We start from the raw sequence: 18,256 nt of genomic DNA, 5'->3' as shown, positions 1-18,256 counted from the left end.
ACTGTAACGGAATCTGCTGCGCTATATAAGAAACTGTAAATAAATAAATAAACTATAGCATAGCTCATAACATGTACATTTGTATAGGGGTAATGCCCAATATGCCATTAGTGATCCTAAATATATAACATGGTCATAACATCATGGATTACTTAGCAACTGGTGCATATGCGGACCTCCGAAATGGTTTTACTTTCCTGCATCTTGCCCATGGAGAGCTGTCAGTGTACAGGTAGAACACTGACACCCCTGCCATGAGGTAACAACCATTGGCACATCAGTTACTAGGCGCCATGGCGGAATACAATGCACCTGCAGAACACCTTCAGGGTAATGAACAACTAATGAAAGTTCTGTGAGGTCACTGTCTTCCTGTCATGCTGCAATGTCCATACACAGCCAAGAGGGAAGAACTGCACTGCTCACTCCACAGCAGGAGAACCGCGCTGCTCTGAGAAAGCTTGAGCGCAGAATTATAGCACTGGCCAGACCACTGGCTCCCAGCACCCTAGTGATAAACAGTACTCACTGGCACGGCACTGACCAGGAAGGCAGAGGGGGGCGGCTGTCATAACTGCGATCGTAGATGGAGTGTAGCAGCAGAAAACAAGAGCCAGATTATCACAGTCATTCTGCACGCATCGCTATTTTACTTACAGTGCGGTCTGATGCTGGCTGCGGAATGCCCGCTCCGCATGCCCAAAGGAAAAGGAGGAGCGCGGCTAAAAGAAGCATTCATCGGCTGTGTGCGCTGCAGCCCTCCAGTGACCGGTGCACATAGACATTTGCCTAAAGCTGCCTAGTAGTGGTGCTGGTCCTGTATACAGTATATACCATATATACTGGAGTATAAGCCTACTTTTTCAGAACATTTTTTATGCTGAAAAAGCCCCCCCTCGGCTTATACTCGAGTGAGGTCCCACTTGAGTCAATAAGTTTTCCCAGTTTTTTGGTTGTAAAATTAGGTGCCTCGGCTTATAATCAGGTCGACTTATACTCGAGTATATACAGTAGTTTTAGTTTATGTATAGGGTACATAATATTACAAAGCCCTGTATAGAAGATATTTATTATTTCCGTGACCCTCTCGGCCATTCTTTTTGGACCCACTTAAGTCAGGCTTTCGTTCCCAGACAGCGCTGACTAAAGTAGTAAATTATCTGGTCACTGCTAAGTCTAAAGGACAATTAGGGGGAAATTTTATAGTTTTTCTTAAAGCGGCAATCATTTAGGCCCTTATTCTGGTTCGTGCGGTACGGCCCGCGTGCGGCCGTACCGCCGATGTTTTCCGTCTGCACATGCGCAGAGGTCAATCTGCGCATGTGCAGGCGAATTCGCCGCACATAACGTTAGTACGCCGCAAAGGGGGCGTATAGGGGCGTGAGGGGCTTCATGCCCTCATTTCCCTATGTATACGCCCCGCGTTTCATGGGCGTTCCCATGCAAACGCGGGGCGTACGCATGGTAATGAGGCCATGACGCAACTCATGGGGGCGGAAAGCTGACGTCGCCGGATGTCAGCTTTCAGCCCCCATACAAGCTACCACACGGACGATTGTCCGTGTGGTCTCAGCTTGCGGGAGCTGCCGCGGCGTGCGGACCTGCCTTCGATGGTCGACGACCATCGAATGCAGGGGGCAGCTCCCACCATGGTGGAGGCGTACGCCTCCACCATTTTCATGCGGATCGGCAGCCGTCCGTGTACGGACGGCCGTGCCGATCCGTCTTGTAGGCGGGGATTCGTCTGGTGCGGTCGGAGCCGCATATGCGGCTCGACCGCACCAACCAGAATAAGGGCCTTACACGGCAAAACCAGTGTAAATGATTGCCGCTTTTATTGGAGATTTCTTACCAAATCTCTCACTTTCTGATTCTCTCATCCTATTACATTTCACCCTTACTCTCTTCTTATTCTTCTAGATCTCTCTGCTACATTTGACACCGTTGACCACTCTCTTCTCATTCTAACACTACAATCACAAGGTCTTAAAGACACAGGCCAGATGCACTAAGCTTCAAAAGTGATAACATGGAGAGTAATAAACAGCCAGCCAATCAGCTCCTGCCTGACATTTTTCAAACACAGTCTGTGACATGGCAGGTAGGAGCTGATTGGCTGCCTGTTTATCACTCTACATTTTATCATTTTTTAAGCTTTGTGCATCTGAACCACAGCCCTTTCTTGGTTCTCATTCTACCTATCTAATTGCTCTTTCCATGTTCATTTCTTTGATTTCACTTTGCTTCTCTATCAGTTGGAGTACCTTAGGGCTCAGTCTTAAGGTGTATACACATGATGAGATTTTGGATATGTACAATTTTGACTATGCGATTTCACTTGAACTCCCGGAGCCCAGAACCATAAAATCTTGACTATATTTACTTGAGATTTTAACTATGGCTTTTGACTATACTAGAACACTAGACTGTATATAATATAATCACAATTGGTGACTTTTGCGTGATAAACAAATAATAGTATACAGTATAACAAATCTGATAACAGTCATGTAGCATATTGCTAAATTTGCTGCATACCTGAAAAAGATCAACCGCAGGGCAAAATAAAATATTAGTAAAATGTTAACTAATGAGTAATGTTACATTTTATATCAATGTACAACATTGTACACATTTTTGTTAACCTTTCATGTATAGTGCACTTCTCCATTCTGCCACAAGATGGCACTATGTGCATGAAGCAATGTTTATGTTAAGGATATTATTTTTCATTACATTTTTAGAGGATTTTTTCATATCTAGACATCAGATTTTCACTCCAATACTTTTGAAAAATAAAACTTTCTTGGGGCGATACCGTTAAATAATTTTGCCAATGTCAATATATCTAGAAGGACAATTGTAGTGTATAAGGGTGTTCAGTTATGAGTTACTTGGAACTGTACATCTCACCATCATCGTTCTCAGTTCAGGGTTGGGTTTGCCATATATTATTATATATATATATAATATAAAATTATATAATACTATACTATTGTATATATCTATATGTGCAGTTAGAAGTATTTGCAGTGCTCCATATACAAAGGACCAGACATGGGTAAAATATGGCTTTATAGAGATGATGGCATTATAAAGAGGGAGCTACTGTATACTGTATAATGAAAATAATACAATGTAATGCATATAATAAGCAAGGGAGCATTGCAAAGGGGGTAACATAATATGCCATGCACATACAGATTGGGTCCTGGGGGGGAAACGGGGCCCAGTGGGCGGGATAAATATCATATCCTGGCAGTGTGGATGCTATAGGTCAACAGACTGATCCCGGCATCCTGATACAGAGAATCCCGACAGTGGATCTGTTAGCAACCTAACCCTCTTCCCCTCACCTGAACCTTGCACCAGCCTAACCCTCCTCCCCTGTAGCCTGACCCTAAGCCTCCCTGCTAGTGCCTAAACATAACCCCCACCCCTGCCATATAAACCTAACCCCCTGGCCCGCAGGCTATCCCTTAATGCCCCTTGTAAGTGCCGATCCCTAACCATAAGTCCCCCCACTAGTGCTTAAACCTAACCCCCCCACCTGCAGGCTAACCCTAACTGCCCCTTGTAAGTGACGATCTTTAACCCTCCTTCCGCACAGCCTAACCCAAACCTTCCTCCCCTCCCAGCAGCCTAACCATAAGTCCCCCAACTAGTGCCTAAACCTAACCCTCCCTCCCCACAGCCTAACCCTATTCTCCCCTTGTAAGGGCCTAACCCTAACCCTCCATGCAGCCTAACCCTAACTCTCCCTCCCCACCTAACCCTAATCTCCCCTTGTAAGGGCCTAACCCTAACCCTCCAGGCAGCCTAACCCTAACTCTCCCTCCCACAACTTAACCCTAAGCTCCCCTTGTAAGGGCCTAACCCTCCACGCAGCCTATCCCTAACCTTCCTCCCCTCCCTGCAGCCTAACCCTCCATGCAGCCTAACCCTAACCCTCCCCGCAGCCTAACCCTAACCTTCCTCCCCTCCCCGCAGCCTAACCATAAGTCCCCCCACTAGTGCCTAAACCTAATCCTCCTTCCCCACAGCCTAACCCTAATCTCCCCTTGTAAGGGCCTAACCCTAACCCTCCAAGCAGCCTAACCCTAACCCTCCCTGCAGCCTAGCCCAAACCTTCCTCCCCTCCCTGCAGCCTAAGCCTAACCCTCCCGCAGCCTAAGCCTAACCTTCCTCCCCTCCCCGCAGCCTAACCCTAACCACCCTCCCCTCCCAGAAGCCTAACCCTCCCTGCAGCCTAGCCCAAACCTTTCTCCCCTCCCTGCAGCCTAATCCTAACCTTCCTCCCCTCCCCGCAGCCTAACCCTAACCACCCTCCCCTCCCAGAAGCCTAACCCTAAGTCCCCCCACTAGTGCATAAACCTAGCCCTCTAGCACTGCCCTCATACTAACCGATTGGGAATGCCTGCTGTCGGTATTCCAGCGTTGTAACCCAGAACATTTTTGAAGCTTCAGAGCAGGTGTTCTGACAACAGTTGGGATGCCGTCGGCGGCGTCAGTACACTGAATGCCAGCACCCTGCCCGACGGGATGCTGACTGAAGAAAAATGGGCTTAATAGACAAAAAAATGGCTACAGAAAGTATTTATTTCAAATCTTCATAGCTGTGTTTGCTATAATGGTATTCTGCTCCTAGTAATACTTGTACATGATATTATTACTGCTCTGTCTATGGCACACAACATTGTAATGGTGTCATTATTCTCACTGTGCCATGGGCTTTACAGTGGCAAATGCAGGATTTTCAGAAGGGGGTTTCCAGAGGGGCGGAGCAAAGCACGGAGATGGACACTTAGGTGACCCAGTATATGCCGGGTCAGTTAAAGTATTATAGATAGACCAAATGTATATAAATAATAATAATAATAATAAAAAAAATATATATATATATATATATATATATACATACATACATATCCTGGATAGGGCTGGCACACTCAGTTACAAATACATCCGCCTGGGGTTGCACATCAGTGATATCCCTAAGATAGGGTCACAAATACAGTCCAACAGAAGAAATGGAACTCACCAGGGCTTCAATCTTTCCAGCAAAGGGTTTTTAATCCATATATCAGGAAAAAATTACAGGCATAGATTCTGGTCGACGTTTCGGCCACAGAACGTGGCCTTACTCATGACCGCCTCGTTCAAAAGACACACAGGTAAATCCCTACTGACATGTGTCGATATTTATGGGAACCCCAGTCCCGCCCACCAAAGGCTACCAATCAAAGCAAAAAACCTTTAAAACATATCACATAGTACTGTAAGCACAATGATACACAGCCAACAGCGCACATATTGACTTACTTATCCAGTCATTTGCAAATGTCACAGCCGTGCTCCATGCTGCAGCCACGAACAAGCACATCCATAGCGGCGTGCGTTCCACTGCGGCGGAAGTAACTCTATCCTGCGTGTCACCCAGGATCCAGAGCTTCCGCTCTACATCAGCTGACCTGCGTTCCACCCATTACAACAGGTGGAGCGCACGGCCATGTTTTCAATAATCCAGCGCTATAGCTCTGTGTGCATTCAGCCCACAGCACAATGTAATCATATTATGCTTATTTATCTCAAACCCATTACCAGGGTAATCTGGGTCCCTTCTCATATTCAACACATGCCATTACAGTTATATTAAAAACATCAGAATATTACAGACTTATAACTAACACACATATAACACGAAATAATCGATGGTGCATCGATGTTCACACCAACACACCATCGCATCAATAACATAAACACAAACACAATACATACATATATATATATATACATACAGGGGCATCAACAGCAGTGTAGACCCCTGGGCATAGCAATGTATTGGGGCACTTACCGATCCTCCAGCGGTAGGGGTGGGGGAAGCTTTGCCCCGGGTGGTAGGGGGTATTATATCAACTGCTCAGCATGTAGGGCCTAGATCAGTAATTTCCACTAATTACCCCTTTACTGCACAGATGGTGGGAGATGGGGTGGGAGAAGGGGGCATTGGGCTGAATGAAGGGGCCCTGATACATAACTTCCAGGGTGGTAGAGGATGTTTAATATGGATAGGAGGGGTGTATAGTGGAGTGGGCTTATTATTCATAATTTTCTGGTGGGAGGACAGCTTGCTTGACTGCAGATATCTCCAGTTCCCAGAAATAGATTTCTTAGATTTTAATGGAATTAAAAACTAGAGAATCCCACCTACCAAATGTTACTGGGGACTAGGGGATCAGAGTTCAGGAGGCAGAGCAATCTGCCAACGAGTATATAAAACTACATACAGTACCAGGTGTGTGGAGCTGGAGCAGTAACCAGCTGCTGGAAGGCTGATAGCTCTGATTTTGGGAACAGTAGAGACAAGCTACTAGTGTCCATCAAAGGGAGAGAATCCCAGCTTTTGGAATATACCTTCAGAAAAACTCTAAGTCAGACAGAACCTGAAATATCCGACTGGGAAGAGCAATTAACAGGCTTGGATGGGGACCACTGATTTGAAGTCAGATATCTCCGGTTCCCAAGGGCCGATTTTTTAAATTCTTGTACCCATGGAAAGAGGGGACCCTCAGCTTTCAGCCTAGGGTCCTTAGACTCCTGGGGGGGTTTCTGGGTACTCAGAACCCCCCCCCTGCGTGCGCTACTGCTTTATATACAAGAATCTCAAACATTCCACAACTAGAGCGCAAGAATCTGCCATGCCGATGTATTGTAATTACCATTAACTGTGATTACATGTAATATTAAATAAATATCATCACCATTGTTTTTCTTTTTTTTTGTCCAGTGTAACACAGTATATAAATGAACTTTTGAATTTAAATCGTATTCAAAAGTATAAATGTTTGTACAGTATATTCTCAATAAATGAAAGAATCGGCTAAAAAGAAAAATGGGATTTCTAATCAGCAGGTAATATTAGGAATTTTCCTGTTACCATGATACTATTTACTATTTATAAAGGACACTTCTTTGGTTAGAAAGGTGTATGTCCAGGGCCGGTGCTAGGGTATTCGGCGCCCCCTTGCAGAATATAAATTTGCGCCCTACCTCCCATATTTCAAGAAAACAAAACAGCATGTTCCAAAGGGATGTGGTCTCACAAGAAAGGCGTGTGGCCACACAATAGTACCCCTAATCAAATTATGCTACACAGTAGTGACCCTTAGTCGCATTACACCACACAGTAGCGACTCTTATTCATGTTACGCCACCTGGTAGAGCCCTTTATTCCATTATGCCAAACAGTAGTATCTCTTCTGCCATACAATAGTAGTGCTTCCTATACATTATGCCACACAGTAATGCCCCATTTTAACAAATTATACCACGCAGTAATTCCCTTTACACTTTATCACCCTTTTTCCAGTGACCTAAAAATCCTGGGGTTTTTCACATGAACGTGCACCGACCTGGGATTTTTGTCAGTGGTAAAATAAAGTCTAGTGACTTCATCCCAAGTCTATTGACCCAGGATTTTTACCCAAGACTCAAGCAGGGTTTTTAGCAGGTAAAATGAGCTGTGGAAACATCTCTTACCCATGTTTATTGACCTGCTGTCCGGCCGCCCGCAAGCCGATTACCGTGCGCTGCCTGGCAGCCCACCCTGTTTTCTCAGGATTTGTGTGTCACACTTAGAAAAAAAACCCCACGGGGTGTCTTACAGTGACACAACACATGGGTGTCAACGTCAAGGTGACAACACAGAGACAGTGACAGAGTACAGAACATGGAGGGCGGGTGAGAGTGCTAGGACACAGGGTGGGTGACAGAACATGGAGGGGTGCTGACAGTGACAGAACATGGGGGGGTTGACAGTGACAGAACACTGGGGGGGCTGACAGTGACAGAACATGGGGGGGGGGGGGGGCTGACAGTGACAGAACACTGGGGGGGCTGACAGTGACAGAACATGGGGGGGGGGGCTGACAGTGACAGAACATGGGGGGGGGGGCTGACAGTGACAGAACAATGGGGGGGCTGTGACAGAACACGGGGGGGGGGGGCTGACAGTGATAGAACACAGGGGAGGGTTAGAGTGACAGAATGAGGGAGGGGGGGAGAACACAGTTTATGGTGTAATAAAGTGACAGTGACTGTGACAGAACAAGGGGGGAGGGGGCAGTGTCTCCCGTGCCCCTTCCTACTGACCAGTGACGTGAATTCCATTGCAGCATTCAGAGCACTTCCCGCTCGTTGCACCTTGTTTCTGGCACCGGCGTCCGGCGCCCACAGCAGCCACAATGCTGCCTTGTGTAGCTGGGAGACAGGAGAGCATTTCCTCATTTGCCAATGACTGCAGCTGTGGGACTCTGGGGGCTTTATGCCAGCTGCGGAAAGGCACAGCGTGGCCGACCGCAGCAGCAACATGACTGGCTCTGCTGGGCGGGGAGAACTTACTGTAATCTCGCGTGGGTCAGGGGGAGGGAGGGGAGCGCGCTGTGTTCGCTGAGCTGACTGAAGCATGACTGTCAATTCTGCAATATAACTGCTGCGGTGCCACTGCCTTGTTTTTAGAACACACCATATTTTCCACACAGCTGCCAGCGCCTGTTGACAGGTGCAGTGGTAGCAACAGATATGTTCAGCAGCAGAGTCGCAGAGCAGGGACAGCGGCGCCTCTCCAGCCTGGCGCCTCCCTGCTTTGCAGGCTCTGCTGAGCGGGCAGCGCCGGCCCTGGATATGTCATTGCTATTTGTTAACATTTTTATTTTATAGCAGTGCTTGGCCCTTGCACACACATATATTATGTTATTTTTAGTGGTGGTTAATGATTAAAATTTTTTAATTGCGATTAATCGCACTAATAGGCACATCGGTGCTGCTTACCTAAAACCTCTTTGCCAGGGGTTCCATGCTTGTTGCCATAGTGGGTTACATGCTTGTTACCAGGGGTTTATGCTTGTTGCCAGGGGTTTCATGCTTGTTGCCAGGGGAGGTTTACTTGCTCGTTGCCAGGGGGGATTTATGTGTTCCATACCCGGAAGGTTTACATGGTCCATGCCAGCTGGGTTTACTTGCTCATTGTCAGGTTTTGCAGGGCCACAGTGCTCCCGGAAGCCGCACTTCCAGGTAGCACTGGGCTCTCTGCACTTCCCTTACAGACACTAAAGGTAAAGGAGCACCTCTATCGTCTGTCTCCTTCACAGCGGTGGCCATTTTTGAAGGGGTGCAAGGTCTCCGTCTGCATGTGGAAGGAGACTCTGCACCCCTGCGGCGCAGCCCAGTTTCCCTTCCATTTCCCATTGCCCGCCAGCCCCGTCTCCTGTTGCCTGCCGCCACATCCCCCCCCTGCACGTTTCCCGCGTTAAGTGTGTTAAAATCTTGATGTGCCCAGCACTAGTTATTTTCCACCTCACCCTTTTATTAAGCTACTGCTGTATATTAGCTTTAAACTGATTGGCTGTTACTTTGGGCCTGATTCAGACCCTTATGTAGAGCTGCGAATTTGTAGCCCTGATGATTACAAATGACCATGCATGTGCACGGTACGATGTGACATATCTCCTTTCTAACCAAAGAATGCATACATTGTGAAGTCAGGGACTAAGGTATATACGGGGAGGAGGACTGATAGCTGCAGATGGGTTTAGCAGAGGTAGAGGCACTCATGGGGCAGGGGGGGGGGGGTCACAGGCATGCTTGGTGAGGCAAGGGGCAGAGGTAGATATGGGGAGGGGGATTTTAGGTGCATATGGGGAGGTAGAGGCACTCATGGGTAGGGGGTCAGAGGCACTCATAGGAAAGATTTGCCGACAGTATATTGCACTTGACTCATTGAAGCAGAGACATACAGTATGTGAAGGATCAGCTGTGATGATTGCCTGAAGCCTTCTATGTGAGCACAGCTACTGCAGTACCACTCTTGGCCATTGTGTGCAGCGTAGAGAACCACCATTCCACTCTTAAGGTGCATACACACTGTACAATTTTTTTTGACCATTTTCGTTGAAAGAAATTTCCCTTGAACCCAGAGTCCTGGACGAAAGATGTTCACGAAACATATTGACCACAGACGAAAGACGAAAGATCTAGCTACACTTTATAGGCTCTTTTTGAAAGATATCCAAATTGAACTGCATGCACGGTTGACAAACAATCTTGATGAACAACTGTTGGGTATGCGCATCATCATTCGTTGTTCTTCGCAGTCATATTGAAAGATATTTTGACCAATTTCGTTCAGAATGGCAGAGATGAACAAAAGGCCCTACTTCTGCATAATGACTAATGATTCATCTTTAATTAATGATGAATAAGAAATTAGCCCAGGGCCCACAAACACAAGGGGCTTATCATCACACCAGTTTTAGAAGTATATTGGGTTTTGGGCTCGGGGAAGACTCTGCCTCTTGCACCCTGGTTTTTAGGATGTCAGGAGTCTAAGAAAATAAACTGCTCAATGAAATGATGGCTGTGACATTTATCCCGTGGCCTCATGTACATCTGATGCGAAGATGAAGGGGCAGATTAATAGGTGTAAATGACAGCGAGAGATCGTTCTGTGTGCGCGTATATTTCTTTCTTACATAAAACGTATTTCTATTCCGCCAATTACTTTCATGAGCAAAGTTCTGTTTAATAGCAGAATGACAACATAAAAAGTCAAATAAATTAGATGAATGTTAAACAAAAAGGGATTTTAAACTGGTCTCCTGCATTGGGTCTCAACTTCGGTCCTCGAGTACCCCCAACAGTGCACGTTTTCCAGGTCACCCAGCAGGTGTACAGATTATTCACTGACACGTTTTAAAAGATCACAGGTGGAGCTAATTATTTCACCTGTGACTCTGTGTGGAGACCTGGCGCACTGTTGGAGGGTCCTGAGGACCGAGGTTGAGAGCCACTGGTCTACTGTATATTAACCGCCCTGGAACACTACTTGTCTGGGGGTGCGGTTTTCACCTGATGCCTGCAATGGGCCACCAATGGTCCCCTCATTCCTGCCGACAGAGTATTGCCCCGTGTTATCATGTAGTCTGTATACAGAAATCTTGCATTACAGGCATGAGCAGGGCCTCCCTGGTCATCTGGCATTTCTGGCAAATGCCAGAAGAGCTGGTGGGCTGGTCCGGCTGGCAGAGCAGTGCTGCGCCCTCGTGCTAAGCTGACATGCAGGGACAGGTTAGTGCCATGACTGTTGGGAACATGCAGAATACTGGTACTGGTTGCTTTTTAATGAAAAAAGTGATTATGATGGTAATCATTTAACACTATGGATGGTATTCAATTGTTTTCACCAGCATTTCAGCTCTCTATCCCCCAGGGGGTGGTGAGCTGAAATATGCAAATGCATGGCTAAACCTGAACATAATGAGCGCGATATGTGCAAAAAAAAAAATAGATCCATTGAATATCGTGTTCCAATCTTCCATCAATTTAGACGGGAGATCGGGTGCAATACAACATTTGAATACCACCCTACATGATACAGAGAGATAGAATTGTGGCGAGGGAATGCGGTTCACTAAACACGGTCACATGAGGTTTCAAATGGTAAATGGGCATCCAACCCCCCCATCCAATATAAAAGTGGGTTGACCCTTTCTGTGTTGACCATTTCAATGTTGACCCTTTGACTGTGTAGACCTTTTCAGGTGTCTAACTTGTACATGTTGACCTATTGACCATTTGCATGCCAACCATACGGGGTAGACCAATTGAATGTTGACCTAGTTGTAGTTGTCCAAATGAGCCACAACTCATACAAACATACTACATGTGGTCTGTACATAGCTACTGTATATGCATATATTATTATTATGATTACATTTTATTTATAAGGCGCCACAAGTGGTTGGCAGCACCATACATAGGGCACACATTAGAACAGTACAGGGTACTGGCTGCTCAGCGTAGAACAGCAGTGTTCTTCGACTCCCCCCAACTGCCCCCCCCCACCCACTCGCGGGACACTGAGGGGCAGATTTATTAAGCTTGGAGAAGAGATAAACTGGAGATAAAGCGGAGAAAAGGTAAAAGGAGATAAAGCACCGGCCAATCAGCTGTGTTTGAAAAAGACAGTTGGGAGCTGATTGGCTGGTGCTTTATCTCCTTTTACCTTTTCTCCGCTTTATCTCCAGTTTATCTCTTCTCCAAGCTTAATAAATCTACCCCTCAGCTGTAGGAGAGACATCGGTGCAGTCTACAATTAGCGAGACTGTCCCGCTGTAATCAGGACAGTTGGGAGGTATGTAATTGAAGTGCGAGGGAAGAGGGCTGTGAGAACATGAGGGAAGAGGGCCCTGCCCCAAGGAGCTTACAGACTAGAGGGGGGGTAGACCTGAGGTGCAAGCCATACATTTTTCACATAATCTGATATAATGTATGAGCAATGGTCTGACAGATAGAGAAGGTCTCCATTCTCCACTGAGGGATTAGTTTCATGATTTTACAGTACACCGGTAACCCAGCAGGAAATGGGCAGAATGGCAGTCTGGCAGATCAACCTTGCGGGAAAACCAAATGGACAGATCAGGGCCAATTTTGCCATTTTCAGCATTGGCAGATTATCTTTCATGTCCACATACTGCAAGATAATCTTTCAGAATTGTCACTGATTTGCCTGATTGGAAAAATTGTCTTTCATTGTTTAATATACAAATAAAAGCAATTATTGTTATTGTTTTTTTTCCATTTAGAAAACAAATGTGCAAGTACAGTAGGATCTTTCATGCCGAAATATAACATTTAGCTGTCAGTATGTCATTTTCTCTCCTTTATAATGGCGCACTTTTACTTATCATGCTAATCATTTTATTATTAATATTTTACTGACCACGCATTTAGCTGAACATCTGTCTGCAGAACTGTTGGGAAATGTTTTACTCAGAGTAGTCTTCTTAACCCTTTGCAGTCCATTTTTTTTTTGCAATTCAAACAGTCTGGTTTAAATGTTTATAATTAATTGTCATTTTTTTTCATTTATTTTTTTATTCAATGAAACGGTCCACATTGAATGTTGAACAATGTTAATGTTCTTATTTTAAAGTGGCTCACCATTGGATCTGCTACTAGCGCTAGGGCTGTTTAGCCTGACTAGACGTTGAACCTGAAAGGGTTAAAGCCTATTAGGAAAGATTTCTCCATTTAACAGACCAAATCATAATACTAATTTGAATCTTCTTAATGATAGTTTAAATATAAGGTTATTTTGTGAAAGGTGTCACCCAAGCTGGCAATGTAGGGAAATATTTTGAATAAAAGTTTCAGCCGAATTGAAGTCTTGGTACAAATCTTTTGTAATGATTCTGGTACTTAACACCTAAATCCTCCATGCTTTGTTGTACAGCCATATTCTTGTACAGAATCCCCAAACCCTTATCACACGGCAGCATAGAAATGTATTCTTCATCCAGAGCACCAGCTGACTATCTCTCATTACACAGTGGAATATAAGGTCACAGACAGCAGTAAGCTAACAGCATATTTTTAGCTTTCGGAAGAAACTACAAGACTTGGAACAAACGTCACACAGATTGTGCCATGTTGGGAACTGACCTCTTGACCTAGATTTACAATAACAGATCAAGTCTACATTGAGGGTGCATAAATGTAGGTGGAGGGGAGAAGAGGCTATTGTACATAATGACAATGGAGTGTATGGTGGTGAGGCAGACTTGCATACGTTTTGCTATGGAGGCACAGCAATACCATGTTAGATCCCTGTTTTAATGTAAGGACAAGTAAGAATACACTGTACAACAAGACCTAGCGCAGATATGTATTAAGGAATGAAAGGGCATTGTCAGATAATGTTTTAACACTATCGTACCTCCCAACATTGATGTTGGGTGAATTGGGACTCTCGAAAAAGGGGCGTGACCTCAGCAGAAGGGTGAGTGGCACAGCAGGAATGTTGTGACCGTGGGGCATGCCCCCATTTTCATGCCCAGAGAGGAGGGGGGGGGGGGGGTGGTACTTATATCCCAGGCACAGGTCTGTTGGAGTGGCCCAGTGGGGACTCTGGTACCCCAATTACATGAAAGCAGGAGTTGCAGCAGATCTTCTCCTTAACACAGCACATGCTGCTGTGTGCTGCGGTGCAGGGTGGCCAGGGAGGAGCTAAAAGTACTATTTCTTCTGTATTTTATTTTAAGTGTGTATGGCCATGCCTCCCATGATTAAACCATGTCCTCAGATAAATACCTGGGCCCAGCCAGGCTCCCCACTGCCCTGACTATGGTGGCTGCCCAGCACTCTGTAAACTGCTGGCCAAGAAGGCAGCGGCCATTTTTGGGAGGCCAGTTTTGCAGATTCCATGCCATCCACTAGAATTTGCAGAGGCCCAGCTCCCCCCTCTGCCATAGTTACACAAGTAGTAGGTACGACCACAGCATCTGTTGTGCCAGCGCTGCTCCCCTCAGGACCCAGCGATCCAGACTGCAGCTTGATCCCCTATTGGTTGGTCAGGCCCTGGGGCTATGATCAGCAAACAAATGTAATACAAAGCATGACATCATAATAAAAAAAATCTTACAGAATGTAAAAACAAAATCTATTTAACAATAACTACAAAAGTAAAACAACCTCGGTAAATAATGTTCTTATTTCAACTCTGACATTCCTCCTGGACTAATCCCGTACTTGGATAAGTGCATATGTATCACTCTACATATAACTATCAGGTGACATGAGGAGGAAATGATAAATAATGACAGACATACAGTACCATGAGCTTTTTGTTTTCGCCTGACCGGTGTACATCTTTATCCACCTGAGAATCCGTCTCTAGTACCCAGTAAATGGAATGTTTCTCCAATATGGCGCTGTTGTTGTTGTTGACTGCACTGTGATCTGCAGCTCTTCTGCCAATTCCCTGGATGCAAATGATCAATTTGTAGCTAGCTACAGACGAGCTTCATACTTCCTCATTTATTTTATGTTAATTATTAAATGTTCTAGTCTTATTGTGATGTGGCCCATTTCTATTACACTGATTGCTGGGAGTGCTACTAAAGTGAAACCAAAATGCATTGTTTACAAAGCAAAGTCCAAACTACTCCCCCTGACAGGGAAACCCAAATAAAATACAGCCAATGCCCACTCTATTAGGTAAAGCCTTCTACTACCCGGTAGTATCTTTGCCCGTAGTGCAGCCTGAATGCTTAGCACAACCTTCCCTGACTGGCTCTCGTGACCCCCCTTCTCAGAGGGGTCCGTGGTACCAAATGAAGTGCGTCATTGTAGCCCTGCGTTAATATATTTATTAACAAAAATAGTAATAACAGAAGTTTGTAATAAACAAAAAACATTAGTAGATAGGTACTATGGCCCTTATTCTGATCGGTGCGGATATTCCCGCATTCTTACGGAGCGGTCCGCACGCCACGGTGTTCTGCCGCGTGCGGCCATCGTCCGTAGAAACGCCCACGTGTCCTCCGCATTCGGACGGACTCACTCTTTAAGAACAGGGCGTGTTTACGGACGACATACAAACCATGCGTGTGCGGAAGAAACACTCCGATTCTGCACGGTATTACAGAGTATTACAGAGTATGCTCGGGAATACCGCATCCGAACGGGAGCCAAGCGGTGCTACCGCCCGTAAGCGGTGTATTTACGCCAAACAACCCACTATTATGTCAATTCTGCAATACATCACATGACCCACTTATTCAATTACCTATCCTCATAAAAAAATGCTTATTTGGAATTGGAATCAATTAGATTCCAATGTATCCTTACAAGCATGCCTAACACATGCATTGCACACATTAACCCTTACAGCAATTGAAGTGCAATGGTTTGTATTAGACCCTGTGTAAAATATTATAAAAAATCTACACATATAATGTTTAATGTGCAAAGAAAACCAACAACGTTGAACTTGCATAAATTATTTATTACCAGGAACAATTAACACTGAAATATAAAAAAACCAAAGAAAAAATTATATAAGTAAATCGCGCAGGTCCTGCAGATCGGCCAATAATAGCCGTAAATGGTGTTCAGCACGCAGGAGGGCCCCACGAACCCCCTCATCTGCCGGTGTTGTGGCATCTGTGGGCATGTCAAAGGGGCAAAAATTAGTCATGATATTCATGCATACATTTCACATACTGCTACATACATTGCAGAAATGCTAGGTGACATGTGTGTGTATATATATATATATATATATATATATATATATATATATGTAGAGAGATAGAGACACACATAGATAAATAGATATGACACATACATATATACATACATGCAAACTTATTTACTACATACTGTGTTTTTTTCCCTCTACCCTTTACTCTGCAGAAGACATAACAGTCATAGTGTTTCTTTTCAGTCACAACCCACCCATGACTAACCAATGACAAGCATGTCATGGCCTCCGTCAATAAGAACTTGTCACAATCTCCTCAGTCTAAGTTCAGTGATGGTTCGTGGCATGGGAGTTATGCAAATGTCAGGAATGCACAGTACACATCCTCAAAATCATAATTCAGTCTAAACCAACCTACAATTCTGTGAGGCCAAAAAAACAATCTGAACTACAGGGGGTGTTTAGGTAGAGGAGGCTCCTGGGACACTGGCAACTTGTGACTCCATTCCAAGGTAGGCCGGGCCATACTCCATTTATAGCATACATCCTATAGTTTATAAATAACATTCAACAAAAATATAGATTCCACTATTTGATGGGTCATAATCAACGCTTGCAGCAGGTGAATTTAATCCACAAATGATCCACTCATCCCTTTACTCCAGGATCCTGTTTAACTGCAACGGTTATGTGGCAGGAGCTCCAACCCATCCCACAAACCTGTGTAATTCAGAGGTGTCCTGGATGAAAGGGATGCCTTGGACACCCCATCTAACCCATACCTGTATCTGTAGCTACCCACTTTGGGGTCTGTATTAATAGTATTGTACCCAAATTTTTAATCACCAGTGCTACATAACAAATACCAGTCCAACTACTTCATGAATGATGCATTATGTAAACATACCGATCTGATGGGACTCCGGGGCCTCACACGCCTCCTCCCCCTCGGATTCGGACACCTCTGGGGCAACCGTCGCCTCCTCAGCCACCTCCTCCGCCAGCTCCTCCGCCACCATCACCTCCTCCACCTCAACCACCTCCTCCACCACCACCACCTCCTCCACCTCCTCCACCTCCTCCACCTCCTCCACCTCCTCCACCTCCTCCTCCGCCACCAACACCTCCTCCACCTCCTCCTCTGCCACCAACTCCTCTTCCACCTCCTCCACCACCACCTCCTCAGGCACCTCCTCCTCCTCCACCACCTCCTCCACCATCTCCTCCACCTCCTCCACCATCTCCTCCACCTCCTCCACCATTTCCTCCTCCTCCTCCACTTGCTCCTCCTCCACCCTCGCCGCCACCTCCTCATCACGCTCTTGCGCCTGCTCCTCCGCCAGGGCTGCCTCGGCCTGCTCCCGTGCCTGTCGTGCTCGGGCTCGTGCTGTGTGGTAGAAAACAAAATCATGGTCAATGTCGGGTCATTGGGGCACATGTAGTAATCCATAACAAGACATACATGGAAGGGTGATAATGTTGGCAAACGATGCTTGAAAGTAGCTCCTTACTGTTAATGGACTCCCAAATGTGACATTTAAGTTATTATGTGATTGTTAGTAATTTGTTCAATCATTACAACCCTGGCATTTATCAATGTTGAACACATATTAGATCTGGCACATTGTATGCATCTGAATCATGAATGCTATGTCATTACATATAAAAGCCACATGACTGCATGTTAACCAGGAAGAAGCACACATAACAGTCTATGGACTTTTAAACCCATGGACACCCACTTATCATGAGACACATTTTATGGTTTATAGATGGTATGAAGTAAGTGCGAAATTTCATAGCGAAAATACTCACAATCAGCTATCTCGCCCCTAATTTGCTGGAGAAGCTGGGGCTGGCGCCTGCGGAGGTCCGACCACCGCCTCTCGAGCTGGCCGATGCTCCTCCGCACCCGGGTGCGGGCGTAAATCCTGCGGCCTGCCGCAGCATAGGCCCGCCGCTTCTGGCCATTTGTGATAAAGGGCCCCGCACGGCCCAGCCTTGTCTCCATGACGGAGACCAGAGCCCTCAGCTCCGCAGGCGAAAATGGCTCTGCCCTGCGTGTCTCCGCCATGTTAACAATGGCATCAATCAACCAATCCGGTGGTGTCATTGGTTTATCACAGTTATTTGTGTTAATAACTTTATTGTTCATCTTTACATGAACAGCGTCTCTGCGCCAACACAAATGGTGACAAATTCGCATGCCTTCAA

General features: G+C 45.7%; 1 protein-coding gene across 7 annotated transcripts in view; it reads right to left on the bottom strand.

Moving 5' to 3' along the window:
* Positions 1 to 18,256, bottom strand: part of BLNK (B cell linker) — a 249,892-nt gene that overhangs the window by 140,117 nt on the left and 91,519 nt on the right. Inside the window, exon 1 of one of the 7 annotated variants that reach the window (XM_083149319.1) lies at positions 14,672 to 14,930. The exons of 3 other annotated variants lie outside the window; for them this stretch is intronic. In XM_083149319.1, coding sequence (XP_083005445.1) covers positions 14,672 to 14,706 — 35 coding nt within the window. In that variant the 5' untranslated portion in view covers positions 14,707 to 14,930. Of the gene's footprint in view, positions 1 to 14,666; positions 14,931 to 18,256 lie in introns of those variants that run through there. 3 more of the 7 variants (XM_083149324.1, XM_083149323.1, XM_083149320.1) reach the window with 3 other exon arrangements.

The sequence above is a fragment of the Crinia signifera genome, chromosome 6, assembly GCF_055691185.1.
Source record: "Crinia signifera chromosome 6, ASM5569118v1, whole genome shotgun sequence".
In the NCBI taxonomy this organism is placed as follows: domain Eukaryota; kingdom Metazoa; phylum Chordata; class Amphibia; order Anura; family Myobatrachidae; genus Crinia; species Crinia signifera.
Note: the sequence above shows the minus strand (reverse complement) of the source record. Positions and strands in the feature narration are given on the sequence as shown.